The following is a 27,740-nucleotide window of genomic DNA, read 5'->3' on the forward strand; positions in this document are numbered from 1 at the left end:
GACAAGCGAGCGTGGTCCCCGTGGTAAGGCACCCCCAGAGTGTGGTGGAGAAGGGGAGGCAGCGGGTGTGCAACCTCGGTAGCCTGCTGCTAATGTTGCTTCTCCTCCTTCGGTGGCAGGGAAGGAGGAGGGATGGTGAGAGCGGGAGGTGGTGACAGCGTGGAGCCAAGGCAGAGGATGGAGAGGAGCAGGAGCAGGGAGGAGAGCGAGGCTGGGAAGAGCACGAGCAGCAGCACCGGAATGGGGAATCGGCATCCTTTTCAGATGGAGAAGCCACGAGGGAAGCATCAAGGGAGCACGCATATTGAGCGGAAGGGGCACGGATGAGGCGGATGGGAGCGGGGAATCTGCATCCGTCCATCTAGACGCCTTGATGATAGCATTATCGAATCTGTAATTCTAGTATCCGATTAAAATAGGCAAGAAGTTAATTGCCAACGTTTCAAGAATTAGTCTCTATCTAGAAAATTGTGACGGGAGATCTCTCTGGATTTTTCACATGCCAACCCTTCCTAGATGGAATTATAAAGATACATATTTAGATGGGATTAGACAATAAAGTGCTCAAGCTTTCGGTTTATGGTTTGATTAGTTGGAACTTCGGTGATCCATAAAAGAATAATCTTGTTTTTTCTAATCTACTATATGGTCTATATCAAGGATTTGATGGTGAAAATCTTTGTTTTCTAGACAAAGATTAATAGTCCAAAGGGATGTAATGTTGTATGTATTTTGTGTTTTTTACTTTAAGAAGAAACCACCGGTGTGTCGAGGAGAAAAAAAAAGAAAACAGAAATGCACGGATAGAAAGAAGGGAAAAAATAACAGAAATGGATGGACATTACGAAAGAAACAAAGAAAAAACGGAAAGCAGAAACTCACGCCACGAGAAAAAGGAGAAAAATAGAAACTGGAATTCCATATGGGAAGGGGAGAAAAATAGAAGCTGTGATTCCGTACAGGAAGCCGGGAGGTAACCGAAAAAAAGGAATTAGAGAAATAGAAACAAACGACCGAAGCGAAGCAGGAACGGATGATTTTTTTTTTCTTTTTTCTCTTTTCTTAATTCTTCATTCCTCTTTTTTCTTCATTTTTTCCTCTCCTTTTTCTCCTCACGCGTCCCTCTTTTCCCTTATCCGCCGATGGAGAAGGGATATTTGTCTCATGGATATGGAGCCGACAACGGCCAACCGAAAAACAAAACGGAACATGACACAAACACGGCACACGGAGCCAAAAAAATTTGATAACCAAAAAAATTAAGGCAGGAATTTTGTCTTTTTAATATTATATTATATATATTATAGGTATATATAGCACATGTTATATGCGAAGAAACTCTCTATTGTCCGGTAGTTAAAGAGAGACATATCAAAAATAGATGGACAAAAAAATATGCTGAAATTTTGTCTCTTTATTATTAGGTATGATATGATATGAAGAAATTCTCCATTATCCGGTAGTTAGAGGGAGACGGACCAAAAAATAGATGGACGAAAAAAATGGGCTAAAATTTTGTCTCTTTATTATTATGTATAGATATAGATATAGATGCATCATTGCACTCGTGTAGGGATAGAAGCAACCCCAAAGGCACCCATTGAGCAAGAGGTCGAGTTTGTGACTTAGCGCGAGCTCCCTAACACGCCTAAGACAGGCACCTAAACATCTTATCTTTTACAAATGCATAACATGACTATATGTATGTACTTGCATGTTACTTATGTATGACTTGACCTAGATGCAACATTAGCCTTCGTACCTTATTGTTCACTCCATACCCTGAAGTGTTGCTTGTTCAATTTCCTAGACAACAATCATTCATTGTATGGTAGAATGTAAGTACGTGATGCGGGGCTCACACCATATCTAGTTTGACTTAGAATTATACATCTATACTTGTTTTAGATAATGAAACCAAACACAACCGTAAATTTGAGTTGCATCTTTTTCAGGACGGAGGCAGTGCATGTGTAGAAAACATTGTACTTCCGCTAGAATTTCATAACAAATGATTCAATTATAAAAAGTAATGAAAACATCCTCCTCGGAAACATGTTCTCCTGAAAATTGGGAGAGAAAACATGTTGAAAAAAGAGAGCAATAAACGGATCAGAGAAGATTAATACGCACCAAATGAAGGAAGACACCACAAGAATTTGAGACAGTTAAAGCATGGTTAAAATTAGGATGCCAACGGCGGGGCAACCAGACAACTAGCCACCAACGCCATCACGCGCGCGCGCGCATGCAGACCTCACGACGCCCCCCGGCCTCCTCCTCTCCTCTTGAAGGCGAACCGAAGCCAAGAAGCAGCCGCCGGCGATGTGGTCGTCGTGGGTCCGCCGGAGCAAGACCTCCGGGCGGCTCACGCAGTCGCCGTCCTTCTCATCGCCCCCGGTTTCGTCGCCCACCGGCAAGGTCTACCCGGGCATCGGCGCGGTCCTCGACGACGCGGCGGGCGATGCTAGCCCCACTGCCGGCGCCGGCTCAGGTAGCAAGATCGTCCTTCACCGCGCGCGTTCGGCGTCCAGGCTACGGACATGCAAGTCGTTCGCGGCGGCCGCGGAGGCCGCGGCGGCTTCCGTAGCGGGGGAGCGGCGCGTCGTGCTCTACTTCACCTCCCTCCGCGCCGTGCGCGCCACGTTCGAGGACTGCCGCGCCGTGCGCACGATCCTGCGGGGGCTCTGCGTCTCCGTCGACGAGCGGGACGTGTCCATGGACGCCGCCTACCTCGCCGAGCTCCGCGCGCTGATGCGGCGGGACCGCCAGTCCCTGCCACAGCTCTTCGTCGGCGGCAGGCTCGTCGGGGACGCCGAGGAGGTGCGCCTCCTGCACGAGAGCGGGGAGCTCCGGCGCGTCCTGGCCGGCGCGGCGCAGGCGGCGCCCACGCCGTGCGCGTCGTGCGGAGGCTCGAGGTTTGTGCCGTGCGGCGCATGTTGTGGCAGCCACCGCCGGTTCAGCGAGAAGACCGGCGGTTTCCGCGTCTGCGCGTCCTGCAACGAGAATGGGCTTGTCCGGTGTGCCGCCTGCTCCTCCGGCAGCTGACGTGCACACATGAGATCCCCATCGCAGAGTCGATCGTCCAAGAGATTGAAGAAAAAATGCTGACAAATTCCTAGATCACTTGTGCCGCGCTGGATTCAAATCTGAAGATCTCGGTTCATCAAACCAAAAGGTGTTCGAATTTGACATTGTTCGATCAGAGTAATTGTGTGTTTCTGAGCGTAGCCAATGTTCATGGTTAAAATCATCATCAAGGAATAATCCACTTTTGACTCCTCCAGAAATTTTGTTGCCTCGTTTCTACCTTCATGATGTCTTATCTCAAAGGAAATGACCAACCGTAAAATTCCCACCCAAAACTATCAATACCAGCTCAATATAGTACTGACGATAGCTGACTTGGTTGTTTTTTTCTTCAAGTTTACATTTTTCTTTTAACCAACTGGGCCATGTTGTTGTGACATACTGTATATAAGGACTGTTTGCTTATTATTAGGACCCTGATATGGACATGGCAGACCGCTGATGTTCAAATGGAAATGCTGCCCGCAAGTTTCCCGATCCACGATAAGGATGAGAGTGGATTACATAGGATTGGATACAAATATAGATAGTTATTTCTTTTTACCTTATAAGAGTCGGATACGAATATAATGTTGGACGAATGCGTCTAATATTAATATCCATTTTATACCCTTTGAATATTTGGATTTTGATACTATATGAACATTGAATGTTTGGATTTAGATACGGATTATCTATTTAGCATATGAATTTTTTCGGGTGGATAGATAATCGGAAAATACCAATCCTCTTTTCATCCTTCCCCATGACATCACCAATTCAGGTGTGGCTACGGCTATGTTTGGGCCTGCGGACCTGCAGTGCGGTATGGCGGTCATGGCCTATAACCCATATCACAGAAAACGTGAATGCTAGTTTAATCATGTGGTCTTTCTGTGTGGTGAAAAGAATCATCGGTACCACAACACATTTAACGGGTTTTTCTTGATACTTGCGATGGGGTGACCGAGAATCGGATTTTAATCGTGAACAAACACCGCCTATAGGTCATGAAATATGTGTTCAGTTTGTTTGTACCTCCGACATAATTAGGCCATGTTTGGATTCCATATTTTTGCAAGACCCGGTTACAGACGCATATGCTCAACACACATTCATCCCTATAAACGCACGCACGCACGCACATCCTACCTCTATGATCACCCTATTTGGATTCCATGCCATTAAACTTTAGACAACTTTAAATCTTGAGGCTCCAACAAAAGATCTAAAGTATCGTCTAAAGTTTACCCAACCGCACAAAAACTTTTGACCATGCAAGTGGTCTAAAGTTTTAATCTGTTAACTTTATCCAACTAAACTTGAGATCATAGGATCAAACAGGCCCAAAGAACTATCAATTTTTTGTACCCACATCTAACTTGAATTTACACTAGAGCCCATTACAATGTTAAATGGTATTCACGCCTTTTTGGAGAGCACGCTGGAGTTTGATTGAATATTGCATGAATTTCATTGGCAGCGATAACTTCAATTCTAGTAGCCAATGACAAAAACAAAAAGAGCTCCCTCTGGTCGTCAGGTGGGTTTTTTTTTTTTTTTTGGCAAGAGGTCGTCACTCGTGAGCAGATGAATGAAAAAAGCTAGTCCACTTCCACTGTACCATAAAAGCAAAGAAGGCCTTGCGTTGCAAGAATTACGTACGGAGATCGCTGGCCCAGCAAGCCCAGTAACGACTTGAGCTAGTTATCCTCTCAAACCGTTGGCGCCACGCGCACATATATTATATATATATGATGACATAAATACCTCCAAACAACCATGGCTACAAAGTTACAATATTTGGTTGCATTAATTCATCTCGGATAAGGCTACAATGAGTTGCACTCTAATTCGGTGTACCATAAAACGGCCCTTAATTATTTGCACGTACGAACCACTAGTTAGGCTTTTGTGATCATGCCGTGGATTGCACGTTTAGGAACGACCTAACGGAGAAGTACTGCAACGATATGATGCATGCTGAATACATGATTGATCACAAGACATGAGATCTTAGGGATGTTTGGCAGGGCTTCTCCGGAGATTTCGTGGTTCCTCCAAAATAGCTTCGGCTCCTCTATTTTTCACTGAAAAATGGACTCGTACAAAATGTTTAGGAGGGCTCATCCAGAGAAGCCGGAGCCGGAGCCGGGAGAAACCCTGCCAAACAACCAAAAATGTTCAATATACCAGCAAATATGGTTTCCCAAAACCGGCCCAACTGGTCTGGACCTCTTTTTATCAAATGGTAAAGTGAAATTCACCATCGTATTTCAAGTCCAGATGAGTGAATCACGGTCTCAATAGATTCACACACATAAAAATGGGCTAAGCCAGTTTTGTCAGCCTAAAACTAAATTAGAATTGTATTTTCACTTAGATTTTATAAGAATTTTGATCTCATAGGGTAAGTCCACCCTCACCTTATTATATAAATATAAAAGTGTCATGCCCAATTAAATGTATCCGGTCAATAAAAAACACAATCAATATATCTACTATTTTATCTTTTCTAAACCCTATTCTCTTCCAAACCCCATATATTATATGTTATTCCACAAGATTCGCAAAGACAATTGTGGCTGTTCGAGGTGGCATTGCCAACCTAGCATAACCCTAGGTGTATCTCCTCGAGAAGCGCTCGTAGGCTTTTATCATGGCGATCTTTTACAAAACTAGCTAGAACGGTTTTGGAAACTAGCTAGGCTGATTTTCTCTAGCTATGCTCAAATTCAATCCTCAAGCAATCCTCGTGTGATACGGACGTGTTAGCTCTTTGTGTGTGGTACCAGATTGACACAAATCTAGGCGATCTTATCTGGAATGTGTGGATTTTTCTTATAGGGTTACTTGAATTTTTAGACGTGGCTCCATTTAAAATTTTGAAGCTTTGACCAAAAAATAAATCTTTTAAAGTCGAGTAAAAATATAGTGAAGGAACAACAATTTGCTTGGTGGATGCAGAAATACATCATGTAAGTTAGATTTAAGGTATAATTGATGAGGTGGGCAACCAAATGAGAATATCTCAATTGGTTGGGTTTTTGTGTTGTATTTTGTGGATTTAATACAAGATTTAACGGTGTTGTTTTTTCAATGGTAGGTGACATGTTAGTCGACAACAAAGCACATATATATGGTGACTTTGTCAAATTCAAATATGTCAGCTTAGTCTTTTGGAGATACTCATAGAAATAGAATATGTACTTGTGTTCACAAGGATGAGTGTATGTACATGCGTGTACGAGTGTGTCTATGTCAGTACTGATGCGTGTATGGTGCTCGTGTATCCTTCTAGGAAGGCTATCTAAAAAGACCATTCTGTTGTTTAAAGCTACTATACCATCGTCTTTTCAAGTTCAGAGAGTGGAGTGTTATATGTGTTTATAGAGATGAGTGTATGTGCATGTATGATACTAGGGCACCCCACCTGAACCTGTATAAATCTATATCTTCCTTGTGCTATCTCTCTGATTTACTATGTGTGATTCATCAGATTACTCACTGGTGATAAAAAAAAAACTTCAATAATTGGTGCACCAGGTAGAGAGGTGTGTCGCAACAGATCAATCTGAATGTATCAGATGAGTTTATTCGTCAATGGCGCCATTGATCTTGCTCTCGGCCGCAACATCACCTTCATCTCCCTGGACTTCACTGGTGACTCCACGGGGCAACTTCACTGTGCCCCCACCTTTGTTGGCATCCGGGCCTTCCGCTTAGGCCCCGTTCAGTTCTCTCGGAACCGGTCGTTCCGGACCCAGAAATCTTCCGCTCTAGTACAAATTTATGAAACTGTAAAAGATCAGTGTGGCTCGGAATTATTCCGATACAACACCGAACAGGGCCTTAGGGGGATTCGATTTACTCACCGGCAAGTTCGGCAAGCTTATCTTTGTGACTTAGCTCAAAGGTGCATCGCTAGCTTTGTGCATTTAGAGAACAAATCCTTTCACTACGCCGTGTGCTATTTATTCAATACTCCCTCTGTTTTAAATTACATGACGTTTTGATTTTCTGCATGCATTATTTTTTACTATATATAGACATAGTGTATCTCTAAGTGTATAGTTAAAGATATGTATATGAATGTTTCAAAAAAAGTTATGTATATAGAAAAGACAAAATGCGTTACTGTTTGAACAAAGAGAGTATTCAATAATGATGTATATTCATAAGTAGTGCACATACACTAGTGAATGCAATGAGCCAACGACCTGATGTATCCTCTCATCATATGTACACGGCATGTACACGGCACGTGCCAAGTGCCAACAGATGAAACAGACACGACACAAGCATCAATTGCCCTCTCACTCCTCGGACCAGGTGACGTCCACCATCCGAGGTCCTGGTCGAGTCCCAGGGCATCCCACACTGCCGGCGAGGCGTCGACGATGTTGTTGTCGCACGGCGGCTCAAAGTTGTGCTCGTCGTCGCAGCCGTGCACGGAGTCGCACTGGTCCACCACCTTGGCATACACGGAGTTGCCATTGGCACTAATCTTGATCCAGTGCCCACAACGCGCCATGTTGCTGAACCACCCCGTGGAGAGTGCCACCAACTTCTCCTCACAACTGGATTCAGGTTCTTTGTCGAGTGCCTGAGGCACTTGGCAAAGGCCAAATTGTACTCGGCAAAGCCTTTGCCGAATGCGGCACTCGGCAAAGAACACACGGCAAAAATTTGATCGGCAAAGCCCTCTTTGTCGAGTGTCTTTTATCGGGCACTCGGCAAAGGCTTTTGCAAAGCGACCGTCACGGCGCCCGGTCCCGTTAATGGTCACTTTGCCGAGTGCCAACCCTGCAGGCACTCGGCAAAGATTTTTTTAATTTTTTTTTAAAAAATTCTTTGCCGAGTGCCAACCCGTCAGGCACTCGGTAAAGATTTTTTATTTTTTTAAAAACTTTCTTTGCCGAGTGCCAACCGGAAGGCACTCGGCAAAGAGCTTTTATTTTTTTTGAAAAATTTCTTTACCGAGTGCCAACCCTACAGACACTCGGCAAAGTGTTTTTATTTTAAAAAAAAAATTATTTGCCGAGTGCCAGCCATAGGCCACTCGGCAAACGTTTTTTATTTTTTTTTAAAAAAATTCTTTGCCGAGTGTCAACCCGGAAGGCACTCGGCAAAGATTTTTTATTTTTTTTTAAAACATTTCTTTGCCGAGTGCCCTATGGATGGCACTCGGCAAAGTTTTGAATTTTTTTAAAAAAAATTCTTTGCCGAGTGCCCTATGGCCGGCACTCGGCAAAGTTTAAAATACTTTGCCGAGTGTTATGGTCACAGCACTCGGCAAAGCTGGAAAATCTGTTTTCTAGTCGTCCATTTTTCCAGCTTTGCCGAGTGCTATGACCATTGCACTCGGCAAAGGGGTCCTTTGCCGAGTGCAACACTCGGCAAAGTGACCCAAAACGGCAAATTTTATTTATTTATTTTACATTCCATCATGACAACTACATTCATACAAACATATATCACATATATATCTCATCCATCACATATATATCTCATCTCAATTCACATATCCATCCGCCCATATCACATCCATCACAATATATATCACATATATAATAATAAGTGCTCAAGTCCATCCAAATAAGTCAACAGGTCCATCAAAGTCCACAAGTGCATCACAAATATATCACAAGTCCATCACCAAGTGAACAACAAATGTAAAAATACAACATGCACTCATCTCGGCCACTGCGACTATGGTGAAGGCCCAGATGCATCATTCGGCGGTGCATGAGGATGGATTATTCGAACCACCGTCAGATGGAGACTACACAAAGGAGAAAAGATTGCATGTGAGACAAGATTATTTTGATAGCTAATCTAGGACGATAGAGGCCATACAAGCAAAGCACAAGCGAAAGTAAAAACTTTGATACTCACAGGAGTAGCTGCAGCTGCAGGACGCGGAGGCGGAGGTGGAACCAACAGCCCAGGTGGCAGAGACAAGCCCAACCGCCTGTTCGCTTGGTCGTAAACGATCGTAAATTTTTAGCCAGAACAGTATTTTTCTCTCACATCAAACCAGCCAGCAGTAATAATCTACGATCGTATACGATCGTATCAGCACTAGCCGAACAGGCTACATACATTGCCCAAGCCCTTGTAGGAAATCCGTAATGTCCATCAGCCTCTGCGCCTGGGCCTGCCGCTCGGCCCTCGGCCTCCAACTGGGCCCCCAGCTCCTGACGTTCCTTCATTTCTTGTTCCAGCCGGGCCTGCAATATTTCACTCCAATGTTTCAGTAATGCAAAGCTAATTAAGGTGTGTAAAGATCAATGTATGACGAGTAAAACAGGAATAACCTCGAGTGCGTCGACCCGTTGTGCTGTGCAAGCGGTCGGTCCATGTGCGAATGGCCAGCTCTCGCTCGTGCTCCGTGCTCAGATTTGGGAGAGAGAGGGAGTAGAGGCCTTGTCGATGACGCCCGTCGCCAAGCCAGAACCGCCCATGCTCTTGCCTTGCCCTAGCCCCATCATGACGGCCTCTCCATCGAAGTCCTAGGTGCTCGGATCGTGGTCTGACCCATGGAGCGACCTCGCCACCCTCAGTGTACTCACTGATGCGGGAGTGGACGCTCGGGTTCGTGTATGCCTCGGGTGGGGTCCTCCAGGTTGAAGGAGACATCGGACGTCACCTTGCCCTTGTGGGCCAACACCGTGCCTAGAAGTCCGAGCAAGCCTAGCCACTATGTGACGCCGACTGCGAGAAAGACATCATGATGATTAAAAATCAGGCAGAATTGAGCGTGACAATAGATAAATCAATTCGCGTACCCATGCTTGTTTGTATCCGGCGAGGGTTGTGGCTGCTTGATGGTGTGCCGGACTTGCATCAGCAAACGATGGTCCCGGGCAATCCCTGTGCATCTTGAGGTACTCCTCCATGAACCACCTCTCCACCATCATCGCCCAGCACTCGGGATACACTTGGCACCACCAGGGAATCATCTACACGTCATCAAGTATTTGACATATAAGAAGATCAAATTAAACCAACTTAATCTCAAAACGAAGTCAATATTGATGTTCTTCATTTACCTCAAGGTACTGCTCCCGGGTCAGCTGCATCTCTCTTGCGTCTTTCTTAGGTTTTTCCTCTCTCCAAGCTTTGACCCGTAGTAGGTTTATGATGGCCTGGATGCGCGACCTCGTGATGCATGTCGGTGACGAGTTTTTTATAGGCTTTGGTAGTCGCCTGCTCCGCCCTGGCCTCAAATCCCTCCTCGCATCTGTAATAAGTCTGCATACAAAAGCGATGTATCCATTCATTATTTCAAGAAAAGTCCAATGAATGCGATGTATTGAGCAATGTTGTGCGAGGGAGGACTTACCCAAAACTCTGCCTTCACCCGCGCCGCCTTGTTGGGGTACTCCGCATCGGAGGCGACGACGTAGTGGTCAAACGAGTAGGCCGGCTCCGTCTTCGATGCGTACGTGACAATGCCGGGGAAGTGCTGCCTGCACAGAAGACCCAGGATGCCGTTGACTAGCCGTGCGCTACCACCCGACACAACCACCCAGTTCCTGCACAAGTATTAAGAAAAATTATTAGTTTTTTTCATATATCATATGAAGTAGTGGTGATAACATATACAGTTACTTACTTTTGTCCTTCGGGGCGAATCACTGGGCGTTGGTGAGGAAGCGGAACCTGTGGGAGGCTCGCGGGACCTCGCAAGTAGACACTCGAAGAGGAGTTGGAGGAAGCGAACCCGTGCCTGCCGCCTCCCCCCCCCCCCTCCTCCTCCTCCTCCTCCGTCTGCCGAACCAACTCCTCGTCTGACTCGTCCACGGGCGCCACCTCCTCCTGCGGCTGGCGGTCCTCCTCACGTGGCGTGGGAGGAGACTTGCCCCCTCCTGCGGCTAGCGGTCCTCCTCCTCCTGTTTCGATCCCTCTGCCGCCCCCTCCCCCTTACGGCCGGCGTGGTCTTTGGTAAATCGTAGTTCACGGACCTATGACGGTCCGCCCGCCATCTTTGTTCAATCACCTGCAATAAAAAAGAAAACAAGATCGTAATTAGAATAGGTGCAAAAATGAACAAAACATAATTACAAAAAACATAGTAATACATGTATTAGAAATATATGAAAAAATGAACAAAACATAATTACTAAAAAACATAGTATTACATGTATTAGAAATAATCTTCATGATTGAGATTAGCTGGATCATAGGTCTCATCATCACTATCAACATTGTCCAACTCATCAACACTATCCGAAGGAGGAATGTTGTCTTCATTGTCATTGCCTAAATTTAATCGCTCAAGCATTTGTATGTCCTTCAGATTTCGCACCTCGTCTCCAGCGTCCTCGTCATCATCCCTTTCATTGTCTACTTCCATTCCTATCTCTTCGGTTAAGTCTATGTCAAACCTCCCTTGTAGCCCCTCTTCTTGATAGAACTCTCCATCATATGTGTTTGGGTTGAAGTTGTAATCTTCATCGTTTGGGACAGGTAGTTTACCGTGTGGCGATACCTTGTGCACAATAGACCAACCCTTAAGATGCTCGGCGTCTTTGCACGCGTATGACGTATAATAAACCTGGACGGCCTGTTGAGCCACAATGTAGACATCTTTTCCTGGATAGACGGAAATCCTGTCGAATCTCGACTAGCCCAAGCTTAGGGGTCCGTCTCGTTACACCAGGATGAAACCAGTGGCATTTGAATATGACAGGAGTAAGAGGTTTGGAACCATAAAATGATAGTTCGTAGATTTCTTCAATTCTTCCATAATAGTCGAGTCCATCAGTGCCGGGCGTAACAACTCCGCTGTTTGTGGTTTGTCGATTGGGCCGACTCTGCTCAGTAGCTTGCTGTGTGAAAACGATATCCATTCACGTCATAATCGGTAAATGACTTGACCCTAACGGCACTAGCCGTTTGCAACCCTGTCTCAACTCATCACTTATAGGCGCATCAGTTTGGGCTTTTCTGTTTGAACCAACAAATGAAATCGGGGCTCCCTGGTCCCGCACCCCAGTGAAAGAAGGGTATCATTTTCTTGCGGGGTAGGTTGCCTTGATCCATGCCAGGATTGATGAAGAAATTCCCTGTACCAACGAGAAACAAGGGGGTTGGACGAAGAAACAGGACATACGGCGAAATGAAACAAGTTCGTTCAGAACTTACCCAATGAACGGTTGCACCTCGACAAGGTTGGTCAACACATATAGCATGATACTGCGCCACTCTTCATTTTTCAATTGCTTAGTGGTCGATGCACTTGCGCTTCCGAGTTGCCCTTGGAAAAGGCTGAGGTTCGATTCATTTTCGCCAGCATTGTAACGAGGGGGTGGATTATAAACGTTAGGAAGTTTCTCAGTGTAGTATTTCTCTATGAAGTTCGACACCTCCTCTAGAATGTATGCCTCTGCAATGGAAGCCTCAATTCTGGCTTTATTTCTACATTTTTTGCGAAGAGTCTTCAGACATCTCTCGATTGGATAGCACCAACGGTTCTGCACGGGCCCCCCCATCCGTGCCTCATACGGGAGGTGCACAATCAAATGCTGCATCGACAAGAAGCAGGCGGGTGGAAAGATCTTCTCCAACTTACAGAGCAACACGGGTGCCGCTTTTTCCAAGTCATCAATGACTGGTCCGAGAGAGCTCCTTGGCACAAAGCTGGCGGAATAAGTAGCTCAACTCTGCCAGCACTTGCCAGACATGCTCCGGGACATAGCCTCGAACCATCGCCGGAAGAAGCCGCTCAATCCATATGTGGTAGTCATGACTCTTCATCCCGTTGACTCGCAGAGTGCCTAAGTTAACTCCCCTCTTTAGATTCGCTGCATACCCATCAGGGAACATTAGCTTCTTGATCCATTCAAGTACTTCCCTCCTTTGGTCCTTTTTCAAGATGAAATCGGCCTTAGGCCTTCTCTAGGTCTTGCCACGACTAGGAGGTTGCATCTCTTGATTTGGTCTATCGCACAACGTTGCCAGGTCTACTCTAGCCTTTGGGTTGTCCTTTAGACTTTTCAGTGTCCATGAGTGTTGCCCAAAGTGCCTCGGCGATATTCTTTCAGTGTGCATTACTATCAATGTTATGTGGTAGAAGAAGGTCATCGAAATAGGGGAGCCTCGTCATGCCCGAGATATGAGTCCACATATGCTGCTCACCATATTCCCACAAAACCACCTTCTTCATTGGGCACGAGAGCACCTATCTGAGCATGAACCTCGGCACCAGTCATCATCGTGGTGCAGGGTTTGTCACTTTGACACCTTTCGTAAAGTTCTTGATGTCTTGTCTGAATGGATGGTCACGAGGTAGGAATTGACGATGTCTGTCGAACGACGAATACTTGCCACCCTTCTGCAACCAAATAAACCTCACACCTTCCTTGCATATTGGGCATGGGAAACTTCCCATGAACACACCAGGCGCAGAATATCCCATATGCCAGAAAGTCATGCAGGGAGTAGTGGTACCAAACGTGCATTTTAAAGGTTGTCTTTGTAGCTCGATCGTATGTCCATACCCCTTCATCCCAAGCACGATCAATCATCAAACATGGGCTCCATGAACACACCCATATTACTCCCTAGGTGTCCAGGAATTATCAACCGACAAGAATACGTTATGTCGTGAAAGGAGACACCAGAGGGGAGATAAGGGGGATAACGGAGATGGCCAACATGTGATATGGGGCAGCCATCATTCCATAAGGATTGAACCCATCTGTTGCCCACGCGACACGTACATTATGAGCCTTCATCTGCTTTGTCACGATGGTTTGTCATTAAAGCAGATCCAAGCTTCACCATCGGATGGATGTATCCATCTTGTCAGGATTGTATTGTTTGCCATTTTTATGCCATGTCATCTGTTTGCGAATTCCTCGGTCATGTATAGCCATTAGGATGCCTCGGTAAGGAATGGAAGGTACCGTAGGATTTTCATGGGGATCGTAAGTTCCTATCTTATGGCCATCATCAGAGTCTACCTCCAGGTACCTGGAGGATTTACACTTTGGACATAGAAACTTTGCCTGTTCGTGTTCTTTCCTAAATAGGACACACTCTTTCGGACAAGCATGTATATCTGCTCATACGGCATCTTAAGTGCTCTAAGGAGTTTCTTCTGTGACTCGTACATGCTCTTTGGCAGAATGTGGCCCTCCGGAAGCAGGGTGCCAACACGGCCAACATCTTATTGAAGCCAGGTCGACTCAAGTTTAACTCGAACTTAACAACCCATTAGTGTCCAATGGCATCCAGTTGAGACAACCGTTGACCGATCGTGAAGGGGTTTCTGTGCCGAGTCCATCATGTCATAGATGCCTGTGCGGCTGCCGTCTATCTCCTCCTTCTCACGTCCCTCATCGAACTGTCCTTAGTGAAAGTCAATCTAACATGTCTGCTACTCTCCGGCATCAGCATCAAAAGCCTCCACCCGTGGTCTCACCACCTCCTCTCTCATACGATGGGCTTCACCATGGTGGACCCACCGGGTGTAGTCCGGCGTAAATCCATTCTTCACAAGATGTTTTACCCATTTCCACCTTGTTTACCCTTCTCCTATTTTCCACATTTGCTGTAGGGACACAAAACTAGGCAATGTCCTTTAGCAGCGTTGCCAAATGCACTGTTCAAGAAAGCATCGGTCTTGTTCATCCATTCCGTGGTGTAATCACTCTGACTTCTCCAGCCCGTGTACATCCACTGACGGTCATCCATCCTCAAACATATGTATCAGCGAGTAATGTAACCATCAATTGCATCTACATGGTGTTCCTACTGTCTAATAGGTGAGGATAGGTCCTAATCCCAACCCGCAGATGCGTAGATGAAGTTAGTTTCCATGCTCTACTCCTATCCGAGACAGAATTTCGGCAGCACCTCCCCGCTGTTCTCCAAATACACGTCCTGCCAAAGAAGAGTGCGTATCCGGAAGAAACAACAGGGAGGTGATGCCGAAACTCTGTCTCGGACCAGAGCAGAACATGGGAACTAACCCATCTACGCATCCGCGGCTGTCCAAAAGCGTGGACAATCCAAAATAGATACGTCATAGATATGCAAAGATTGCATACCTCCAACCGTATCTCTTTCGAAACAGGAGACGCCTAACTGGGTTACGGGATCTACGACCATGATACGAAAAGAGGGGTTATACCTAGGGGTGGGCGGCGGAGTCAGGCTAGCGGGGCCGTGTGCGGTCGGTGCAGTGGCTAGACGAGCGCTGTGCAGGCAGACCGGCACGGTGGCGAGAACTCCGACGGGTACGACTCCGACGGGCTCTTCTCTACAAAATGAACAAATACGATCATTTACAAAAAAATTTTCGGCAGAACCTCCCCCCATGCACTGGTGAGGTTTCCAAAACCTGCAAAAAACAACGGCACGATGGCCGACAAGCACATATGGCTCAAGAAGCCATGTAGTTTGGATATCAATCCATGCAGAAGAATATATCCAAGTAGTACCACTACTTGTACTACTACTTTCACTATTGCTACTACTACTACCATTGGTTCTACTACTACCACTATTGCTACAACTACTACCATTAGTTGTACTACTACTACCACTACTTCTACTACTACTACCACTAATTCTACTACTAATACTACCACTAGTTGTACTACTACTACCACTAGTACAACTAATACTACTACAACTACCACTACCTCGACAATAAGAGAGAAGGCATACCTGACGGGCGCGGGGTAGGGGCGGGCGGCGTCGGGATCGGGCGGAGTCGGGGCGGAGTCGGATGGGTCGAGCACGGACGCGCGGGGCGGGTCCACGGGGCGCGGCCGGGGCAGGGCGTGGCCGGAAAAGGGCGCGGCCGGGGCAGGGCCGGCGGGTCAGGACGGCACGGCCGGGGGAAGGGCCGGTCAAGGGCACGGCGCAGAAGGCGGCAGGGCGGGCGGCCGGGCGCACGGCAGCGGCGGCGCGGCCGGGGGAAGTAGTGGTAGTAAGCATCGTGATATCACATGTAGAGATGTCCTAGTTTGTAAGCATCGTACGTGATAACGTGCATGAAATCTTCTGAAATTTTTATCATAGCCTCCACATATGATATCACGACATCTCAACAAGTTTTATGATTTTCGGACTTCGTTTACTTTTTATAGAATTTAAAAACACTTCACACGCAATTTCGCGGACATGTTTCGTGAACAAGATGTCCGAAATTTCAGGTTTGTTCCTGGATACGGCCTCTCACAACACTCACTAACATGACTATCAATTTTTAATCATTAAACTCATTATTCGTACCACGTGCAGTTAAATTTCTATTTTTCGGAAAAATTCAAGTAAACGAAATAAAGTAACTAAATATATCAAAAAGCCAAAAAAAATCCCCAAATTGTAACCAGGAGTTCCTAATACTTTAAAAGAGCTGCACAAAAAATTAGAGGCCAAAAATAAAAAACAACAAAAAAAAAACTTTACCGAGTGCCGGGGTATGGCACTCAGCAAAGGGTGTCTTTGCCGAGTGCCAGGCATAAGACACTCGACAAAGAGTGTTTTAATTTTTTTTTAAAAAAAAATTCTCTTTGCCGAGTGCATCCACAGGAGCACTCGACAAAGAACTTATATAAAAAAAATTAAATCTTTGCCGAGTGCCGTGCCAGGGGCACTCGGCAAAGTATTTTAAAAAAAAATTCTTTGCCGGGCGCCAGATCTGAGACACTCGGCAAAGAATTTAAAAAAAATTAAATCTTTGCCGAGTGCCAGATCTAGGACACTCGGCAAAGATTTTTTTTTAAAAAAAATCAAATCTTTGCCAAGTGTCTAACAGCAGGCACTCGGCAAAGAAGGCCGTGACCGAACGCCGTTTTGCGGACAGCCTATGCCGAGTGTAGAGATTTTGCCGAGAGTCTGGCACTCGGCAAAGAAGTCCTTTGCCGAGTGCCCTTGCAAAGAACTCTTTGCCGAGTGTAATTCTTTGCCGAGTGCAGCACTCAGCAAAGAAGGTCTTTGCCGAGCGCTCGATTTTTGACACTCGACAAAGAATTTTGCACTCGGCAAAGTCTCTGTTTCCAGCCGTGCCTCATCGCTGTGGTACGCGTTGTCGCACTCCGATGGGCCGCCGCCGTCCTTGCCCTTCTCGAAGCTGTTGAGTGTCAGCACGGCCTTGGTGCTCGCCGTCACCGGTGGCGAGCAGCGGTATTGTGGATACCTCTTTCCATCCTCACAGCAGTCTAGGTCATTGCTCTTCTCGCAGTTGCCGGAGCGGCCTGGGAGGTACCCGCTAGCGTGGCACATTTCAAGGCCGGCGCCAGGGCGGAGGGAGGACGCCATGTGGGAGGCGGAGAGCGCGACTAGGAAGAACATCGCCATAGCGGCTATCCCTCTCGCAGTGGCCATCTTTGCTTGCTAAAGAAATGGTCGAGCTCCTTCTCACTCTGTTGTTTGTTTTTGTTTGTCGTGCTCTGCCTTGCTTGATGGTTTTGAGATTAGTCGTGCATGGGATTATATATAGTGGCCTTTCCCGCTTGCTACATTAGTATGAACTTGCACTGATGCACATGGCGTACGGAATGGTTTGAGTGGGTGCCATTTCCCGAGATGGCAATCCGTTCTCCAACTAGATGTGCCGTAAGCCGTATGCCCGTATGAAAGGGTTTGAACTCTTTGGATTGGAACATATGGAGTGGAGAACATTTGTTAGACACGGAAACGTGGGGTTCAGGTAGGTTAAGGGCCTGTTTAGTTTCTGTCCAAAACGCTAAATTTTTCAAGATTTCTCGTCATATCGAATCTTTGATGCATGCATGAAGCATTAAATATAAATAAAAAATAAAACTAATTACACAGTTTAGACGAAATCCACGAGACGAATCTTTTAAGCCTAATTAGACTATGATTGGACACTAATTGCCAAATAACAACGAAAATGCTACAGTGTCGTTTTGCCAAAATTTTCGGCAACTAAACTGGGCCTAATTTCATAGCCATATTAGAAACTAGTGCAGGGCGCGTGCCATCGCGCGCATACGCTGGCACATGAAAAGTTTTGAACATGGATAAAATGTGCTGGATATATAGATTGCAATATGAGTGATAAGGTACTTAGATAAATATACATGGTGTGCATATTACATATGTCGTTGAAGGCTGCAAAGTATACAAAGAATAAAATGGTAGCTGCAATATGGCCTGGAAGAATACGCACAAAGGAGCCGAAAAACATGGACTATGTTTCACAGATCTAAAAGTGTATAACAGGTGCTCGGTCATCAGATCCTCATGGGGAACCGTCTTGGATTGATCATTCGTCGGGTAGTTGAGATTCAGGAAGAACTAAGATTCCGTTGCGCACAGTACCTGTTCATTTTGAGGCCCATGGCGCAATGGAAGCCGAACACTTTGTGCATCAATTTGTCTCCGTTGCGGGTGGCTTTGTAAGACAATCAGTAGCCAAAGAATTAGATTACATATATGAAGTCCGAATAGCCAATTAAAGAACTTTAAGCATATATGAACTTGTTGGTAAATTGGAAAAAAATGCAAGTACAACCAGGGAGATGAATGTTAATAACCGATCAAAGGGAAAAGGCATAAGGGTACTGTGTCAGTTGATTGTTGTAGCAATGTAGACCAATAAAATTGCATTATACATTAAACTAACTTTGTATATTCCACACCGCAATCAAACGCATACGTGAAGTCGTACATATTGAACTGATAACTGGACAATCTCCCAGAGATACACAGCACTAGGTGTTTTTCAGTTTAGTTCAGTTTAGTTTAAGATTTGAAACGATGACTTTGCACAACAGAAGGAATGGCATTAGAGAGATTGCCGCTATAAATGCCTTAGTGCAAGAAGAAATTACAGAGAAAGTAAAATCAGGCCGACAATAAAACATAATATTGAATTATTGATGTATGGAACAAATGTGGTTCACAGGACATTCCTAACTCAATCTCTTGCTGTAGGTGAGGCAGATCATTAGCATAAGTATAACTGGCACATGAGAAGCTAAAGTAAATGGCTGGGATAAGTAGCCTCTCTGAAACATTGTATAGCAAAGACACTTTAACTCTGAATATTGTCGGGGAAAATGCATGCCCATACAAACAGTCAGGTCCCCCAAATCTGGTTTCAAAAGCTGATGGATGGAACTTTAGAATGGGAGCCATCAATTCGTGTGATTAGTAACCCATGTTTTTGCAAAAATTTTGTCATGGCAATGAAAAGGGCACCACTCCCAAATCCTATTTTTTTGTAACCTTCAAAATACAGGAAAGGAAGATGGAGAGGGAAAATTACCTAGGGGGCATCACAAGGAGACCTGGGTTCAGAAAGGGTGCATTCATGGGACTGCTTGAATCATAGCTGTAGTTCCCCTTGCCAATCTGCTGCCTTGCTTGAGTGATGTGAGAAACATGAGGTGAAGAGTTTAGACATGGTAAAATGACAGAAAATTTATGTGCACAATATTTATTGAGCTGCTCTAAACAGGCTTGGTTTGAACATTACCGCCGCCGTGTAACTTGAGGGCCATTGATTTGTCTAAAGAAATTGTCGTTGACACTTTAGAGGATGGAAACATGTATACATAGGATTGGGAAAGGAACATTCAATTAAACACTATGTTTCAGTCATGGGAGGAAGAGTATTCAAATGCACATTTTTTTCTATATAACATCTTATGGGAGATCAACAAGTAGCAGAATTCATAGAACCAAGCCAGTAGATACTTACAAATATTCCTAAAAAAACTAATCCATGAGTTCCAGAATTTCTCAAAGTCAAAGGCACTGGAGCTTAATGTCCCTATTTTTTTAATAATTACACAACTCAACTGAGATACTACATGGAGTAAGCAAATTTAGAGCAGGAACTAATGTTGTTTCACTCCTTGAGGAGATGGATTAACATGAAGCTGCCCTTTTCCTTATCTAGCATATTTTCTTAGAAATTAAGCTCACAAAACATGTCCAACTCGGGTGTACTTTGCAAACATCATGTGAAGCAAAATGAATCATAGAGATCCATCATCCAACAGTGGCTGTACATGCCAGTATCAATTGTCCAGAAGACAGGTCTTTTATCATATACTGGCTCATGCTCAACGAAAATATAAATGGACATAGTGATGGGAAGGAAAATGGCCAGTGTTATAAATAAAGTAATTATGTAAGTAAGCAAATAAATAAGTTCAGCTAGGGAACCCATACTCATGTATGCTTTACATCGTTTTTGGATAGGAAGCGGAATTAGCAAGTAGAAAACATGAGGTATGCAAGCAAACAAAAGACCTCCAATTTGGACAACCAAAGGCACATGTACTGAAGTAAAGTAAAAGCACTAAAGAAAATTGACCTTTGGACAGCAGGTTAGCAGTCGACATCTGCGATCAGCTGAGGAAAGCCTCGAACGCTGTGCAAGCAAATAAAAGGCCTCCAATCTGGCAACTGTAACACACGAGACACATGCAGGGGAAAAAAGTTAACTGCCAAAAAAAAGGACTCTTCCATAAGCAAGGATAAAACTGAGAAATGAAACTAAAGCATGTAATTGTTAAGGCAGGAAGTAGAATCTTCAGGTACAGTCCAAACAGTGCATATGTACCCTACATCATTTGAGGACAGGAGCTGGAAACAGGAAACAAGAATCGTGTAAGAAAGAAAACTGGTTGGGGGTAAGGATCCATTACTAGGATCGAGAGGGCCAATGAATGTGATCAATATTCTGTAAACCATGCTTGATAATGCAACATCAACAGTTGCAAGGTCTGACACTCAAGAAGACAATTCACAATTAGCAGAAGAAACTGAGGACACAGAAAATGCAAAAAGCAATACTGCTCTTGCTGAGACAGCAGGTCTAGAAACAGGTGCAACTGCAGATCAGTAGTCAATTTAATAAGCAATTGATCAGTACATCAGATCTGATAAAAACGTTACATTTAAGGGTACATTTCATTTGCAGTTGAGTCATCATCTCAGCGAAGCAATTTATGTTCAGCAAAGTAACACATATAACATGATAGAGACAGCTCCAGTGTGCTCATCGATGAAGCATGCCAAAATTTGAGACCTGCAACACATTGTCAGAACCCCCTATGAACACACTCGGCAACAGAATATGCATGATCGAGGCTGCCTGAACATTATAGAGGGTACATTGACATTCAGTGGCAATAGCCCAGGAATGAAAATCCTGGGACCGGCATAGTGGTTTTCTGTAGTCTGAATGCTCCTTCGATATTCTGAATTCAAAACAAACACAGAATCAAAAGAAAAAAATTGGATTCCTCAGGCTATGAAACCATGCTCATGTTATCAAGAAGTCTGATGGACCGAAATGGCATCTAGAGGGGGCAAGAACTTGGCCTGTATCGTAGTTACAACCCAACACGCCTCTCTTCTAATCGGCAAGACTACACATATATTAGCTAGTGATGTGCGAACCCTAGTAATGATTAGGCATTTCTCAAATCATTGACGAAGCAAAATGATGAAAGAAAAAAATCCGATAGCACTTTCAAACTCATTAACATGCTACCAGGTTGCTATAAAACTGGTTGTAAAAGCAAGTACTATTATTGCCTTGGGAACAAAATAGAATTAGCACAATAATTGAAGCAATGATTAGTCTACAGTCCTCAAATAAACAAAAGACCTGAACGCATAGCACCATTGGCTAAGCATATGCATGCAAAAGAACGGAATGTTATTGCACTGAACCTGTTGCTCCTGTTGACCTGACAAACTCGGAAGAATTCCGAGATGCTGCTTCTGTTAGCTCTGCTGTTATCGAATTGCTGGGAACCAAAACATAGAGGCATCGAACTGTTCCTGCTATAGTACTGCAAAGAGAAAAATAAATCGAGTCGAGCAAGCTGCTACCATTGGTATGGAAATAAAAAGAGAGTTGAGGTGCTGCTAGACTAACATACTGAATAACAAAACATTGAAATCATGAGGTGCTGTTGTAGACTGAACAGAGAAAACTGCAGATCGATGTAGTATTTAATAAAAAAATATCTCTATTATAATTCCGCTGGTGGTAGTAGGCCTATCTAATTATGTCAAGTGCTGACAGTAAAAGGGAGCAAATAAGAACAACAGCTAAAGGCAAACACGTACAAGCTGCAGACCAAATACAGGCAGTCCTACGGCACATGATCCAACGGCACATGATCATGTCAACAGCCACCAAGGTAGTGAGATGCATGGTTAAATAAGCTAACCACTGACAACGGTAACACAATCTCTATCCTGCCTTCCTTCACATGTGCTAATGTGCTAATTTACTAAGAGAAGCACTAACACAAATCAGAACCACTAATAGAATTTTGCCTGACCAAAAATAACGATCATACTCACCTGAAGGATAAAGATAAGGTTCCAAAATAGTCCAATTTACCATTTTAAGCGGTTGTAGTAGTTCTGATTTGCTCCAAGATTTAGCCTCATCAAGTAGATCTACAAATCAAACAACCTTAGCACTGCGGGTTCAGAACTGCTTGCCATCTGAACCATGAACAAGACCAAATCCAACCTGGCATTAGGAAGATCCTGTTGTTTGCCATCATGAGAGCATAGCATAATGTACCTTTACTACTTCAACAAAGCATTGCTGTAATTCTATTTTGAGGCGTCATTGCATCACTTATCGTACATGTGCATCTGGTGGCAAGAATATACTGCCATCATATAAGATGGGAAAAGTATTCAAAATTGTAAAGATGAAACGTTTAATGTCATAGATGACGTTTCCTAGCAAGAACATAGAAGCAAATGTATTGAAATATTTGAGGTCTTAACACTGCATGAGCAATATTCTAGATTTTGTTTTTTCACACTGACCATCAACCCTAGGTACATTTTTTTTTCTGTAGAGTCACGTAGGAATTAGAAACTTAAAGAAGGAAAGTAGGCCACCTGCTAGGATTGGTGTAGGGCGGCTTGACTCGGTGCGCAAGCTGAGGTTAGCATATCCATAGTCAGGTAAAGATGACGTAATTAAAATTGTTAGGCGGCTCTCTAGTCTCTACATCCAGTTTGGGCTAACGCACACTAACATGCGAAGAAACCATGGCTAGCGAGATCGTTGCAGCTTCACCGGTGGGTCAATGCACAGTAATATATCAAGATTGTAACCATAACCATTTTTACTAATGGATCAAGCACCTAGAGCTACTGTTTTGAACAAACCAACTGTCGAATATCGTTGGCAGTCCTCCGAGGGGTATCCTACGAAGGTAGATTGATCGACAGAGAAGCGTGTGATCAAGAACAAGAAGGCAACAGAGACACATGAGTTAGATATCAGTATGACGTAATACCCTACTCCTGTGGTCTGTTGGTTTGTATTAGCTATTGGATGATATTGCGTGAGTTTGGAGGGGGCCCCTGCCCGCCTTATATAGTCCGGGGGCAGGGTTACAAGTCGGTTAGATCTGAGAGATAACCGGAAAGTAATAACAGATTACAGAAATCTTGGGGTCATACGTATCCTAACAGATCTCGTAGTATCCTCAGGATATATTCCCAGTGTCTTGCGGGAGATGTCGAGCAGAGTCGTACCCCGCAAGGCTTCGTCTTGTGGGCTGGGCCGCCCCTAGGGGCACAGCCCATGTGGTCTGTCGTAGGTATCCGGGGTCGTACCCCCCACAGCTAGTCCCCCACAGCTAGTCCCCACAACTAGCCCATTGTGCAACGCCATCTTGAGCTTGTCCGAGCAGGTGCGAACAAAGTCGAGCAGTCAAACTCATGGTCCGACCCCCGTGATCAATTGTCGAGCAGTTGTGTGCAGTCGCTGAGCAGCGTGAACCGTAGCCGAGCAGTGTGAACCGTAGCCAAGCAGTATAACCCAAGTACGGCTTGCCATAAGGGTGTACAGAACTCAAGTTCAGAATCGAAAATTTCTTCGCAATGGACCAAGTGTGCCCACTTAGAGTCCGACCATGAGAAAAGAAGATAATCTTCTTTAGCTTCAAGAGGCGCGGAGTCTTCCAGAATAAAGCAAACACATTCACCGTGAGGTGAAGTGTGCCCACTTAGTCCCCGAGCCTGACAGTAGATAACGTAGTCATGTGGTGCCAGGGTCCCAAGTAGAAGAAAAATAGAAGACCAGCCGAGCAGGCGGCCAGTCCCCGGACGTAACCCCGAAAAGCACATTCACCGCAAGGTGAAGTGTGCCCACTTAGTCCCCGAGCCTGACAGTAGGTGACGTAGTCACGTGGTGCCAGGGTCAGAAACAGCAGTCAACTTAGAGAAAATGGAACCGCGGAGAAAAACCACGGAGTAACAGTTGTACAGTAGTAATTACTGAGCCGTAACGGTTGGCGAAGATGTCGGTGAAAATTCGGCAAGCCGTAACAAATTGCGGAGATAAATCGGCGATACGGGCTAGGGCTACGCGAAGGCCCAGGTAACGGCCCACCTTCAATTGCGGAGAATTCGGAGAAGCACAAATCGCGGGAACGGTTTCCCAAAAACCCTCAAATGCGAAAAGGTGGGGGAGTGCTTTATAACTGCACCGCCGCACTCCGCGCTCGTACCTTTGCCCCTTTGCCATTTTATCTTCTTCCTTAGCCCTCGCATTTCCAGATTCACATCCATGCACGTTTCCGCCGCCAATCCCCATCTAGATCTGAGGGATGGCGCCGAAGAGGGGAGCTGTGAACCCAAAGAAGACGGGTGTCAGGGCCAGCCGTGACAAAGAGTGGGTACCATCACGTACGGGTGAAGCGAAGCTCGACAAATTGGTGGAGGCGGGCGTTCTTCCTGACCACGTCACCGCCGGATGGCGGCCAGCCAATGGTGAGCCTTTCCCAATGCCTCACACTGATGAAGTAGTAGTGTTTGAGGATTATTTCTGGCGAGGATTGAGATTTCTTGTTCATCCTTTTTTGAGGGATCTGTTGGAGTTCTGGGCACTTAGTCTATGCAATCTCCACCCAAACACCATCTTGCACATCTCGATCTTTATCCACTTCTGCGAAGCGTATTTGGGGATTCTTCCACACTTCAACCTCTTGAGACACATGTTCTAGCTGAATAAGAAGGGCAGCAGCGGTTCCAAGGTGGTCGGTGGAGTATATCTTCAGCTGCGTGATAGAATGGCGGGCGAGTACCTTACTGTGCCGCTGAACACGTCGCTGAAAGGGTGGAATGCCAGGTGGTTCTACATGAAGCAGACCTAGCCTGCCATCCGCTGTGATGCCGACTACATCCCAGAGAGCCAAAAAAGCTGGTCGGAGAGGCAAAACAGTGCTGATATGGAGCAAGTGAGGGGGCTTCTTGGCCTAATAAAGGACGTGAAGACCAACGGTGGACTGGTAGCGGCGAGCTTCATAATGCGCCGCATCCAACCCTACAAGGAGAGGGCCCACGCGGGCTTTGACTTTAAAGGGGACACCGACAGCACCCGGGAGAGGTCGGAGGTGCTGTCGAGAGACGAAGTTGTAGAGTGGGCTACAGAGCTATTTGCTCCATTGGCCTCGTTCTAGGTGTCAGGGCAGACAAGACCCTTCAACTGCACGAATCCGCCCCCTCAGGTACCCATCTCGATTATTTGTTCCCGATACTTTCAATCATGTAGCATTGCCGAGCAGTGAACTGATTCACTTATGCAAAGATTCATTCGCAGAAAAGAGCGGTGTACTTCTCAGGCATGCCGAGGGGTGATTGGCCAAGGGGAGTAGACGCCCGGCCACCAGCTTGACCTAAAGAAGATACGGCCAGCGCCTCGTTAGAGTCCGGAGGCACGGACACTGGTCGGACGGAGAGTTCTCCCCCGGTGTCGGAGAAGGTTTGACGGAAGATGGCAGTGGCAGACGAGCCAGCCCGGAAGAAGAGAAAAACGGCTAGTGCCGCTCCCGTCAAGCCGGGCGGCATCTCGCTTGGCGGTGACCAGACTACTCGGACGTGGAGCACTGCAGTGTCTGAGTTGTCGGATGACGATGAAGTGCCAGTGGCTCCTCCACCGAGCATGAAGGCACCTCCACGCAACACGCACACGGAGGTATGATCGAAGAGAGGCGAAGAAGTCCCCGAGCATCGGGCGAGGGGAGTCCCTGAGCAGCAGACGAGGGGAGCCCCAAAGTGGTGAGTAGAGGAGAGGCTAACGACAGAGACTGTAGGACCTCCACCCCAAGATGTTGGCGTCGACCCCAAGGCCATGGCTGGGGGCTCGGGTAGGCATCGCTGGTTCAAGAAATTGTACCGGCAAACCAAACCATAAGTATCCCTGACTTGGAGTTACATTGCAGTCGTTCCTTAGCTTTTTTGGCGACTGACGAGCTGATCTGATGCAGTGCGAAGCGTGCGGATGATCCGACCCCGCCCGTCCAGACTGTCGAGCAACCGAAGGCTGGTCTAGGAGCGGAGGAGGTCACGGTAGACCCTATTATGGAGTCCCCGGGTGCTCGACGGTCTACGGAGGAGTCAACCGCCGCTACTGGTGAACTTGGTGGCGGTGGACAGTTGGCACCGATGGCGAATGGGTATGCGACAGTGCTCGAGGCAATGGCGAAAGCCACCGGGCCTTCAGCGGCGAATGCGGGAGACGCAAATGCCGCACCTGAGTCTAGGGCGGCGAAGTCGGTCACACTCGAGAAGTAGACAGCGCCCATCGAGGCATCATAGAGTGTGGGTTGACCCGCTGTCTGGCCAAGGAACCCCCCGATGGTGCCTCTAGCCACGGCAGAGGAGGATGATGTGGAAGAGATTGAACTTGTGGAGTCTCAACCCTAGGCCATCCGAATCCTCCGCAAACACGGCGACGAGGTGGTGGTTGTTGAGGAGGAGGACACCACTAGGGAGATGAGGAGACTGAAGTTCGCCCTTGCTGGAGTGATGAAGCAAATCGAGGTTAGTACTGTATCTAGAATCCTCGTATTTGACGTTAGAGATCAGAGTTCGTTATTGCCATTGTGCGCTTGCAGGGGATAACTCGGACCGCCGAGCAACGCCACCAGCTGATCAAAAGGATGGCGCCCCTCGCTGAGGAAAATTAAAAACTCAAGGAGGCGATCAACCTTATGGAGGGAAACATCTAGAGGGCCCAGCATGAGTGAGACCTTGCTGAGTCCAACGCATGGGACCTAGAGTACCAGAAGGGTGTCCTATCCGAGCATCTGGTGGCTGTGTCCGAGCAGCTGTGTGGCAAGTCCGAGCAGCTAGCGAGTGCTTCCATGCAACTGGAGCAAAGATCCGAGCAGCTCAGAAGCATGTCCGAGCAGAAAGCAGGTATGGTATATCGGCGAATATGCTTTGTATTGCTAAATAGCTATATCATTGGTGATGACTGTTGTGCTTGTAGAGCAAGATGCGGAGCTCGGCCAGCTGTGCCAAGCCGTCGAACAACTCTGAGAGGAGAAGACAAAGAAGACAAGGCGAGCAGACAAACTAGCCAAGGAGCTAAATGGTGAGTACTTCCTGGTCGGAGTTACTGCTGAAGCGGTTTCCACAGCTCAATTGATTCTTGTGATGACCGCAGATTATCGTCGAAGGGTTAAGGCATAGTTTGATGTGCTAGAGCAGGATGCCTGGACCCAGAGGGACAAGTTCGACACCATAGTTATCGGAGTCAAACCGGTGCTCGACTGCGTCGACCTAGAGGTGGCTCCTTAGCCCGACGGCAAGCCGTCGTGTCCGGACATAGTCATCGAAAGGTGCAAGATGGCGTGGGAGAGCTTCAACCGCGACACCGTTGTTACTGCCAT

General features: G+C 46.1%; 1 protein-coding gene, 1 long non-coding RNA gene and 1 pseudogene across 2 annotated transcripts; 1 reads left to right on the forward strand and 2 right to left on the reverse strand.

Moving 5' to 3' along the window:
• Positions 1 to 2,184: 2,184 nt before the first annotated feature.
• On the forward strand, positions 2,185 to 3,646 carry LOC136518683 (uncharacterized protein At5g39865-like). Its single transcript, XM_066512366.1, has 2 exons — positions 2,185 to 3,178; positions 3,503 to 3,646. Exon 1 carries the CDS (start codon positions 2,326 to 2,328, stop codon positions 3,046 to 3,048), a length of 723 nt encoding a protein of 240 aa, XP_066368463.1. The 5' UTR covers positions 2,185 to 2,325; the 3' UTR covers positions 3,049 to 3,178; positions 3,503 to 3,646.
• A 3,739-nt stretch (positions 3,647 to 7,385) lies between these two features.
• On the reverse strand, positions 7,386 to 17,418 carry LOC136519057 (putative ripening-related protein 5; annotated as a pseudogene).
• LOC136519058 (uncharacterized) lies at positions 10,269 to 10,797 on the reverse strand. Its single transcript, XR_010774682.1, has 3 exons — positions 10,691 to 10,797; positions 10,418 to 10,610; positions 10,269 to 10,326 (listed from the first exon to the last, which is right to left on the reverse strand). It is a non-coding gene; the product is annotated as an uncharacterized lncRNA (long non-coding RNA).
• Positions 17,419 to 27,740: the final 10,322 nt, after the last annotated feature.

The sequence above is a fragment of the Miscanthus floridulus genome, chromosome 17 (genome assembly GCF_019320115.1).
Source record: "Miscanthus floridulus cultivar M001 chromosome 17, ASM1932011v1, whole genome shotgun sequence".
In the NCBI taxonomy this organism is placed as follows: domain Eukaryota; kingdom Viridiplantae; phylum Streptophyta; class Magnoliopsida; order Poales; family Poaceae; genus Miscanthus; species Miscanthus floridulus.

Bases quoted from the DNA above. Each gene is read 5' to 3' on its own strand.
- LOC136518683 (XM_066512366.1), top strand. From the start codon at position 2,326: ATGTGGTCGTCGTGGGTCCGCCGGAGCAAGACCTCCGGGCGGCTCACG.